Here is an 11,069-nt window from a genome sequence, read left to right as displayed (position 1 = left end):
CAAAGCCCCACAGAGTGCAGATCTTTTTTTGGGCTGTGTATTTTACTTGTAGCACAGCAGGACTATGAGCAATGACTTTCATAAGGCACTGGAAGGCACCACTATAAGTTAAATGTGGTATATGTGAGTGATTGTATTTCTAAACAGAGCATAAAGCATTGCACGTTGTCAGCATCCTCTGTTTGAAGGACCAGCTTTAGGAAAAAAGTGTACAACGAATTCACTTGCTTCAATAATAGTCTATTTTTGATTTTCCTCCAGTTCTCATCTCTCATCAATAAGTTCTCCGGCCTTCATAGGTCCCCCAGATGGGGCTTCCATCCTCTTTTGCCCAGGCAGAGTTCTCGTGAAGCATCGTTGTCTCCGAGGCCTCCCCTGAGGAGAGGTGGCTCACCCTGGAGGGAAGCTCATTTGCCACAGTCATGAGTGGGGAGAAGGAGTAGGACGAGGTGGCAGCATAGCTGGGGGAGCAGTGGACATCTTCGAGAGGATGCAGAGGGTAAGGCTGGGCTCCAGGGAGGGCTGGGCTCCAGCCAGAGCTTCGGTATGGGGCAATGCCTCCAGCCTCGTGGGAGGAGAGGCAGCTGGAGCTGGCTGGCAGTGCTTGCAGAGGGTCTGAGCAGCCTCCATCCAGCTGGCCGAGGCTGTCGGGTGAGGTCTGCTCCCAGGGCTCCCTCTGTGTGCAAGTGGGGAGAGAAAGGAAGAAACACCCTTAAGAAAAACAGCTTGTGCTGGAGGTAACAGCATTATCTAGCTGGGCTTCACCAAGCTGAGCTATCCCCAGATAGCTGGGATCCCTCTTGAGGGTTTCTGTTGCTCTGGAGCAGTGTTTGGTGTTAAAACTGTTGCAAGGAAACACTCATGCTGTCGATGCTGGGGTGGGGTCCCAGTGGGACTGACCAGCCCTGACCCTGCAGGACCCACCCTGGGGGCCTGAAGGGAGCTGGCTCCAGGGAAGGGGCAACAGCCTGGAGTCAGCAAAGGATGTTTCTAGAAACTTAAGGAGCTTAATGGAGTCGTTGTTTTAGGGAGCAGGGAAGGTTGTTAATTTAGGAGCTGGTCTCCAACAAGAAGAGGGGATAATTAGATGGAGGCCAGCAAGAAGGACAAAAAATGTTCCCCCCTCAGCCCAGCCCCACCTGCTGTTTGCTGTGGCTGCCTCCTGTAAGAGCCACATCCTTCCCTGACTTAACCCCAGCTTTAAATTGGGTAATTCTTCCTTGGGTGACTGAAAACAGTAGACTCACTCACTAGTAGGAGGTGTGCTGTGTCGTTAGGGAAGGAGGGCAGGAGAGGGGGCACAGAGGAAGGGCTGAAGAAGGAGCTGGTGCCAGCCGTGAGGGGAGTGGCACGGTAATCCCCGTACTGGTCGGTGAGGAATGGGTCCAGAAGTGCTGGGTAGCCCTGAGTGGCAGAGGAATCACACGAGAAGGGCTTGGACCCTAGAGAGGACGAGTAGACATCACTGACAAACTGCTTGGTGTTGTGGAAATCCAAGTCTGTTGTGAAGGATCTCCTGATGCCATAGTAACCAGCAGTGGTAGGTGAGCCTGTAGTGGTCAGAAAAAAAAAGGGTTGGCTCAAGGGAAACCATAAGAGCAGCACCTGGGGTGGCACAGAGCTATGGGCACCTCTGCAGCTGCAGAGTAGAGCACTTTTCTCTCTAGCATCACGCAGGGCAAGAGTCAATCCTGCCTTGAAATGGGTGTGTCAACCAACCCAAGTGCTCTCAGCACCTCAGCCTGCCCTGATGCAGCTGATGACCTCCATCTGCAGCAAACCAAGTGTGGTTTGGGAGGCTTCAAGTGGGAGGCCAGGCAGACTGAGGTTAGCTATGCTCAGCCTTTGCCTCGTCCTTGCTCTGCCACAGGCTGTGAGGAGAAGGATGGGATTACAGCTGCAAGCTCTCTGTCCCTCCTCCAGCCTCATTTCCCTGCCCCAGAGCTCAAGGGACAAACAGGTCAGTTCCTGGTTTTGTGCTTTCTCTCTTCAGGGAAAACTGGAAGATGCAGAGGGAAAAGAAAGGGTTCTGTGTGCCACCTCTGTCAAAAGAGGTGGGAACTGCTTTAAATAACTCTCTTTTCCCTCTTTGGAAATTTCATTCAAGATTACAGGTGTCTTTCTCTTATTATATTCTCTTATATTTTTCTCTTGCTGTTCCTGTTTTGACTCTTTCAATTACTTTTCTCCTGGGCTCTGTCTGAAGGGGTGCCCTGCTCCAGAGCTCCTTTGCTCCCTTTGTGTGCTTTGGAGGAGAGACAGGAGCAGTTTTGACTGTCCAGCCTGCAGGGAGGGTATTTATTGGTGGAAGAAAACCTCACCTGGCATTTGGACAAGTGGTGACTGTGGTATGCTGGTGCTGCCCTGCAAAAGATAAAGAGATGTTAAAAAAGAAGTCTTTTCAAAGCAAGGCAGCTCTCTAAGCATGTTGTTTGGGGAGGTGATGGCATAATGCAGATGAACTATTTGAGCTGCTCTCAGTATGAAGAGCTTAACTACAGGATTCCAAGTGTGGGGCCTCTTGGGTATTAGCAGATGTAGGCTAAGAAGAGATTTTGAAGGTCTTGCATGGAGCTGATAAGAGTAGAAAGATCAAGATAACCAACTTCTCTCTCATGTGCTGCAGAGTCCCTTCATGCAAGCGTAACCTTGAGCAGTCAGGCTGGTGTTGGCATGAAAGAGGACTCAATAAGCTGGTATCTAAGCTCTTGGCTGGTCAAAACAGGCAGATCTGCACTGCCCATGTTTTAGCTTGGCTCTACTATGCTGAGTCCAGCTGCCACAGAGCCACTTTGGCTGGTGCCTCCCAGCAGGACAGGCAGGCTGTGTGCAGAAGGCAGCTGTTGCCATCCCCATTTGGGTGCTGCAGCAGTACTGATAACAATGATCTTCTCTTGGTCCTGAGGTGAGGGAGAATTAACCCTGAGTGACCCTGCTGCTCACGGTGGCTAATTCCTCATGAAGCACTCTGTGCCAAAAGCATCTGGCTCAACTCACACGTGGAGTTTCATCAAGTTCTGTCTCCAGACCTCCAAATCTAGGCAGCAAACAGACCGTGCCCACCGCTGACCTCGCCTCATCTGTGCTCCCACCCTGGCCAGTGATGGTGGCATGTTATTTTCAGTTTGCATACTGCAAACAGGAGGTTCCTGCCATAGCGAGCAACCAAATTTAGAGGTTTAGATTTGAATTAAATTTGCCAGTGCTTGGACTTCCTTTTACTGCTGAGGGAGGTTTGCAGCTGCTCCTTGCTCCATCATGAAAATGAGCTCCGAGCCCACACACAAGTCAACACGGGCTGCAGGAGTGATAGAAGGTGTCAGGAAGGAACCCTTTGGCTTGTGGGCAAATGAGAGTGTTCACGTTGCAGGGTCAGGGCCTGCACCTGTCTCTAGTTGGGCCATTTTTGGCCACAGACCTCGGTGAGGATCATAGGTGGTAAAACATGCTGCTCTGCAAAGCTAAAGCCTCCACGTGCAAATCTGGCCTCAGCAGACACCCTTCTCTAAGCATCCCTGTCTCTAGGGATACCTTCTGCTTCAGGGCTCTTCCCCACCACCTCTGCCTGCCCATGGACAGTGAATCCTGCAGACAGCTCATGTCTACACCCACTGAGGAGTCTCTTTGACAGTAGGGGTGTAGGCTTCTGCACTAGTGTTTAGACCCCACTGGAAAGCATTCTAGTACTGTCATCTGGCACCTTGAATGCTGTATTTGAGGAAAAGGTTGATTTAGGAGGTGCAGGTAGCACAGATGCTGCCTGGAGATCAATGGGCTGCAGTGGTGAGAGCTGGGATGCTCTGCTGGTGCCAGCCTCTGGTGTGGAAGGTTTCACAGTAGCAGTGCATCTAAGATTATTTTGGATCCTGTCTGCTCAGGAGCCACTGTGTGTCCCAGGCAGCAGATCCCAGGCAGCAGGTCCTCTTGCACACACCTACAATGGTTAGCCACAGAGCTGTTGTGAGCTGCAAGGGCTTTACCTGCCTAAATTCAACTGCAGGAGCCTCTGCAGCAGCCAAGCTTTGGCCTTCATCATAGCAGGCACCCACATGCTTGCAGAGACCTATGTTTCACTTGCCTCCTCTCTCCTTATCAGGCAGTGAGTGGCTTCTTTTAATTGAAGCCCATTAGTTCATTTCCTCCCTGCATTACTTCCTTTCAGTGCTGTGGGACTGGGGTAGCTGCATCTTCTGCCACACACGGGTGTCTGTTCAGCATCACTGGAGCCCACAGAGTCCTCAGCTGTGGAGAAGCTTGGTCTCAGCCTGCCTGGAGCGTGACTGGGCACAGATCCTGGCTGAGGGTACTCCAGGGAGCTGCTGCCTTGGCAACCCAGGAGCCTTGTTCAGCTACAAGGCTGCCTTGGGGGACTAAATGTAAGGATGTGGGTCAAAATGATGACCTGGTCCTGCACTGGGGACCTGTGGTGGTCCTTGGCTTCAGTGTGTCTCCTCTCTGGGCCTAGTCTGTAGTAGAACAGCTGAAGTAATAAGAATTAATAAAAGCAAACCTTCTGGGCAGGGCACCTCATTTGATCTGTCCCTGCCCTCTGAGTGCTCCTGTGCATAGTGCTTGATCTGTGTGCCTACTGATTTCCCTGTCTGAGAAAAGAAAGGTGATCCTTTCTCCACACAGATAACTGCTGGCTCATGGCTGTGCTTTGGATGAGCCAAGGAAAAAGTCAGACCCTCCCTAAAGCCCAGGACTGAGCCCTTCTGTCCTGTTGGGCACTCAAAAGCCCAAGTTGTGTGGTTTTCATCACAGTACATGCTCCTTTCCTATCATTTGGTGCATGCAGGGCCTGGCTGTCATCAAACTGTTCCTGCTGCCTCAGTCAACTGCTCAGCAGCTCACCTCTGATGATCAATGACCTTTCCTTCAGAGCACAAACCTCCCCCGTAGACTTCCCCTTGCACAATAAAAGCTTACTGATTTTTGGAGCAAAGATCATGCTCGAACAAAAGATGCAGCTAAATTACACTGCATCATAAATATAAAAAGGGGTGTTCAGTTATCTGCCATTGGCTTTGATTCTGGGTTATATTATGGCAGATAAACAGAGCTGTGCTTACAGCTGCTCTTTTCATGAGACCTTCGAGCAAATACGGATGTTTGCCCTGCTCAATAATTTTTTTGTCTCTCGTAGAGAATTAGCAACAGATTTGGCATTAGACAGACACACAACTGTGAAGCTCTGGAATACAAAGGGCAATAAAGCAAGCAGCAAGTGTTTTACAGTTCCTGGGACTTTTGAGTCCGTTGAAGCTGCAGCCTCCAGCCAGGGAGCAGAGGAAGCACAATAGTCATCAACCAGGAGCTGTTTTCTCAGTGAGTGCAAACACAGTGGATGCTTCCTGCTGCTCCCCAGTCTCCCTGCCTGGTAGAATCATGTACTTCCCGTGGCTCAAGGGGTCTCCTGCCTTTCTGCATGAGCTGAAGGCTGTGGAGATCTCCATGGCTAGATCTTGCTTTTCTGCCTGCTTTGCTACACAGAGTTAAAATGCATGAAAGAAACAGCAAGGGAAAATACTTGCAAGTCCCTTTGAGGTCTCTTTGTTTTGCTAAAGGCAAAAGGCCTGAGGCAAATGGCTTGAGGGGGAGAAAACGCATCAGAACTCCTAATAAAGTACCTTCTTCTGCCAGTAATTTGGGTCTCTGCTCCCACCCTTTCCTTCCAGGGCACAGTTTCAGCAGCCTGACTGCATCTGCTCATCTGTTAGTGACCTCATTGTTGCCAATCAGCCTGGCAGAGAAGTGTTGCTGCTGCTGCTGCTTGGTAAAGGTGAACCTTGAGGGCACCCAGGGAATAGCTTTGCTGTGCCACTGGGTGCCAAGTGCTGGCACCTGCCATGTTGTGCCCACTTCTAGGGACAGCAATTGTTTTTCTGGCTAGGAATTGAGAAAAAAAACCAATGTAGCATACTGTAATTTGACTTAAGCTTCCTGTTGCCATAGAGCCACTTTAAGAAGAGGGATCTTTTATAAACTGATGCTTGGCCCCTTTCCAGATCATAACATTATTGCATCTCCCCTGGCACTCTTGTAAGCCAGAGAGGAGCTGGAAGGAGCACAGCATTCGGGGAAGAACAGCTATTTTTGGGGTACTGAGTTGTTCAAGTACAGCTAGCAAGAAAAGGAAGTTGCCTTGGAAAGGTGTCGGATGCAGGATTGAAAGGAATGAGGAATTCAGCATTACTGATTTGCCTAAAAGAGAATAAACAGAAGGGCTTCAATCTCTCAAAGGCTCAGTGATGCAAAAACTCCAGGAGAAATCTGTGAGCTTTGGGGGCCACAGGAGTGCTGAAAATGTTTTTCAATATTGTCAGTGCCCTGAACTCCACGTAAAGGTTCTTTATACCAGAGGATTACATGACATTACTTTTCTGGTTTAAAAAACAGGGGGGAGGGGAGCAGAGGGGTAAGTGACTTACAGGGAAGCGGGAGCCACTGCTCTGCCTGGACCGTTTTTCAGCGAGAAGATCTTTGACTGTGTGTTTCACACGCACTCCTTGGTACACCCGCTTGCCAAAATCTGTAGGAACTGAGGGAACATAAAGCATAAAGCAGCTGGAAGAGGTGGTTACAGGAGCAAATTCATCACCTCTGTGCACCAGCTTAAGAAGGAAGCATAGAAGACTGCTGTTATTGATCCAAAATCATCCCTTAGGAGCCCAACAGTGAGGGCTGCTCCTTTGCAGAGAACAAGCACTGAGGTGTCCTGCCCTGGGTGCCGTGTGGTTTCCATGCAGCTCCCTCTGTGACAAATAGGGCTGGCTGATAGGTTTTGGCTTTTGTTTTTCCAAACAGAGCTCTGGGGGGTCCTCTGTTTCCCCTTTGTTTCAGCAAAATCTGCTTTAGCCACGCAGCCCCTGTTGCTCTCAGCAGAGATGCTGTGGTTCAGCCCCACCTTGCCCTTAGGGAGCTGTTGGCTTTCAGCACAGGGCTCTGTGAGCTTTGATCTCGGTGCAGGGAAGGTGGAAACGCCCTGGACGGTTGGGATGGCTCCTCTGAACACTGAATCACAGGGTGGACCTCTGGAAAGGAGAAGGAGCTGAGTGCTCAGTCTCCTTTGTACCCACAGCAAACACAGACGGGTACCTGGGGACTCTGTTGCTTTCCCAAAGTTATCAAGGAAGGTACAAAGAGAGGGTCAGGGTCTTGGCTGTGTCACCCAAGAGGTTGGTGGCAAGTCTGGCTCTGTTTTCTTGACCTGCTCAGGATACAGCACAACCTGCCCATAGGATCTGGGTGACTTTTGGTGAGGTATCTGTTCTCTTTACCCTCCTGGAGGTCTTTGAGGTCTGCCTCCTGTACAGGTGTTTTGGCACAAGCAGAGAGGTGTGAGGTACAATATCAGGGACAGCTCTTTCATCCTGGCTGGCAGGCTGAACAGAGAGTTTATCCTGTGCCTGAACAGAGAGCTCCCACCTGTGCAGCCAGGGAGGAGTCCCCAGATGGGTTTTTTATTGAAATCTTCCAGAGAAGAATTTAACTTTGAAGCTAATCCCTTGGACAACACGCAGCTGTGTTCTCCCAAAGGAACAAAACCAGTCGTTCCACAGCTGATTTGTTTGATCTCTGCAATTGTGGTTTATTGTTTTGCCCTTCTGCTTTTCAGGGTGTGTTGAGAGGGGCTCCAGTTCTCCCTCTCAGGCGTGTGGCGTTGTGTCCCCACGTGCAGGTACACATGGAGACCTTAGAAAGGGGAGAGTAAAGGGTTTCAACAATAAAGAACCTCAGTGCCATCTTGGGGTTGCCCCAAATGTTTTCTCTTGGGCCCTAACAATTGCAATATGGGGCAACTTCAGCTTGGTTTTGGTGTCTGAGTCCCAGCCAGAGAGACTTCAACCAAGGCTGGGCACGAGGCAAACACGTTTCAAGAGACAATCCCCTAAAAACCTTGTGATCAAAATAGTAAAAATAGACATGAATTCTGAGTCTGCATACCAACAAGTGAGCAACTGGATAAACCAGGACCCAGCCTGGAATAGATCTCAACTACTGCACCTGAGAGGAGCCTGTATACTGGGGTCAGCTCTTTTCCATGGCCCAAAGAAGAGGTTTTCCTCCTGCTGTCTGTTTTCAGGGCTGTTTTTCTGGAAGCAGGATGTGCTTTTTTTGGATGTGCACACATAGCTGGAGCTCAAAAGCTGTGGCAGAGCAGGTGTAACTGGCAGAAACAGCTCTTCTTTCTGCATCACAAACTTCTCATCTTTGCATGAGAGCTCCTTTGGAGACAGAGCCTTGAAATTTGAGAGAAAAATCTGACCTGTACAGCATAGTTGATTCAGCTCTAGCACAGTCCAGTACCTCTGATAACTCATGCAGCCTTTGCTAGCTGCATCCAGTTGAAGATTCAGGTCTTCATTCAGCACAGAGCTTTTGAGGAGTACCACAGCCAAGCAGATAGTCTTATATTTAATTTTCACGATGGGGATATCTCTAAAATAGTATCACTGGAAAAGCTGTGAGCAGTATTTATTCTTTTATTGAGCAGTCTGATATTGCCAAACCCTCCAGCTTCTTTGTGACCATTACTAACAGGTGCCTGATGCTCTGCACTTCTGCAATCCTGCTTCCCTGAGAGCTTTACTATGGTCTAAAGGCATCAAAAAAATACTTCCACGCCTCCTTACTTTTACAGATGGATGCTGTGCTCTCACAGCTACTCCTCCAGGGGTCTTACAAGTAAGCCATGTAGTGGCTCTGTCCTCTAACTGTATTTTTAACTCAGCACTCCAAACTTGCCTACCTAAACTTGTTGCTTCCCATGAGTTCCTCAGAAGGATCTGATGCTGAGCTATTAAAACTCCAGATAACTGAGCAGCACTGGGGAAGGGGATGCTCATTTAGGCCTGAGTTGATATCATTTCAAAGCAAATTGAATCCTATTTCACATCATTTCAACCTAACTGCCTTTTGGAAAAATATTGCCTTGTGGAGGAATAGAAATTAGCCTAGAGGAAGCAGAGCATGCTAATAGACACTATTAAATTCTTGGGACATTAAAGGTGCCACATGCTGACTTCAGACAATTATTCTTTCTGATTTTTTTAAAAAATATGAACCCAAGAAGAGCACAATGTGTTCTTTCCTGATATTTCCATGCAGATGCATCTTTACACTTGAGAAAAGTCAAGGTGCTGAAACTCACCCGTTTCCATGTTGTCCCTGCTGACAAGTCCCAGCTCTCTGATTCTGCAGGAATTTGGAGAAGGTCTCTCTGTGGTGGACTTCCAAGAGCAGAGTGAAGTCAGTGCTCATCCTCCACTGATAAAACTTCCAGCTGAGCCCGATGGAAATACGTTTTCTACAACTTAGTGATGTCTCCATGATGCCTCGTTTGGGATTTGCTTAAATGCAAATCTCTAGATGTGTGTGTTTCACTCCAATTTGCATGGTCAGTATGGATCATTCACAAAGAGCTTCTTTCCTGTCTCAGCTGAGGAAAACTCAGCTGAGGTTTACCAATGGAAAGATCTTGGGTTCAAGTCAAAGGCTGGAAAGCCTTTCCAGCCAGGTGATGATGAGATCCTTACAGGGGATGAAGCTGTCTGGAAAAGGTGAGGTGCCAGGAGGGGAAACAGCAGCCAGGAAAAGACCTTTTCTTCCACTGCTGCTGGACCTGGATTAAAGGGACCTTTGGCCAGGCCTGCTGTAGCCATAGTCATCCTTCTACTCACAACCTCCAAAAATGGTAATAAGTCTGTTTTTCCAATATCTGAACCCAAAAGCAGAACTAAGCCTTTAAATTATTCTTTAAGGTTATATCCTAGTTCTGAAACACTTCTGCACTTGGTGTAAAAAGCCATTTTCCCTGCAGTGGGGCTGCCCCAGCCTATCCATGTGGTGAGTGCAGGTGCTCTCTGGAGCAGGCTGGGGCTCAGCTCTGCTGCACTCCTCTTGCAGGGGCAGCACAAGACTGGCACCAATATGTTCCTCATAATTCAATATTTCTCCTCTGGTAGAATCTGCTGCCAGCTCGCAGGTCTATTAGGTAAGCCCTTGGTAATTCCCTGCACTTTCCCCAGCTCTGGCCTGGAGATGGATTTGGCCTGTCATGTGAACTGCCTTCCTGGAGGAGGCTATTGGATTTTTGAGTGTAATTATTCTTTCCCTCCAGAAGAAAAGTAAAATGCAAAGAACAGCAGCTAGGAAAGGCTGTGTCTGGTCAGGCCATCCAGGCAGGAGGACAACAAGACACAATCAAGCTCATGGAAGACTTGAGTTCCTGTAGACAGAGTCTTTCACCCTACATCCTCTTCTATAAAGTCTTATTTTGGCCCATCCATTCCTGGGCACTCCCTCCTGGTACCCACAAGTGTCTCGGATTTGGGTGACAGGCAATAGAAGGGGCAGGAAGGTCCAGGCAGGCTAGGGGAGCACGGGCAGATGTAAAGCTGCAAGAGAAGGGGGCTTGTTTTGCTCTGGCAGCAATAGGCTTAGTTTGCCCCCTGGCTCCTGGCAAGTTTCCCAGATAGTTTTGTCTCCTGTGCTGGATATTTAAATACTTTGGTTATACAAGGTATAGATCCCAGTTAAATCCCAGCCCCACTCAAGCTCTGAACTGTGTAGCCATTCCAGGTGTTTCCTTTACTGATTACCAAATATTTACAATGAAAGCAACAGATCTCACACAAACAAACAGGGCTTAAATAAACTCAGCCTTCTTTTGGGTGAGATCTCTCTCTTCTTTACATTTTTATCTGAAAAAGCTTCAGACCCAGCCTTTCTATATACATGGGTGAGTTTGGGTGTGTACTTTCTATTCATGCCAGTGGGAGAGGGGCTGTTTGCAAGGGGTGTGACAGAAGCAGTTGTGTCAGAAGCAAGGCACGTTTTGGGGCATGTTTTATGTCACCCAGTTTGGTTTTAGCAATTTGTTTGGGGTTTTTTGTTGTTGTTGGTGGTTTTTTTCTCTTTTAAATTGCCATTTACCTGTGCCAAAGCAAACTTTCTGAGAGTTGCCTCTATTTTGTGCTACCACCCTGGAGCAGCAGATGTACCAGTCGGTGGATATTTAATTCTTTCACGTCCATCTGTACCCCTGCCCAGCTTCCTGGCACTGC

At 48.7% G+C, this 11,069-nt stretch overlaps 1 protein-coding gene across 1 annotated transcript; it reads right to left on the bottom strand.

The window, feature by feature from the left end:
- Positions 1-274: 274 nt before the first annotated feature.
- LOC103775322 (chromosome unknown open reading frame, human C11orf53) lies at positions 275-1,550 on the bottom strand (the record flags this gene model as incomplete). Its single annotated transcript, XM_008942767.1, has 2 exons — positions 275-676; positions 1,252-1,550. Coding segments are annotated over 2 exons (701 nt in total), but the record flags the coding sequence as incomplete, so codon positions are not given.
- Between the last annotated feature and the right edge of the window lie 9,519 nt (positions 1,551-11,069).

This window comes from Merops nubicus, unplaced genomic scaffold (genome assembly GCF_000691845.1).
Source record: "Merops nubicus isolate BGI_N331 unplaced genomic scaffold, ASM69184v1 scaffold34096, whole genome shotgun sequence".
Taxonomy (NCBI): domain Eukaryota; kingdom Metazoa; phylum Chordata; class Aves; order Coraciiformes; family Meropidae; genus Merops; species Merops nubicus.
The sequence above is the reverse complement of the archived record's forward strand: the minus strand, read 5'-3'. Positions and strand labels throughout refer to the sequence as shown.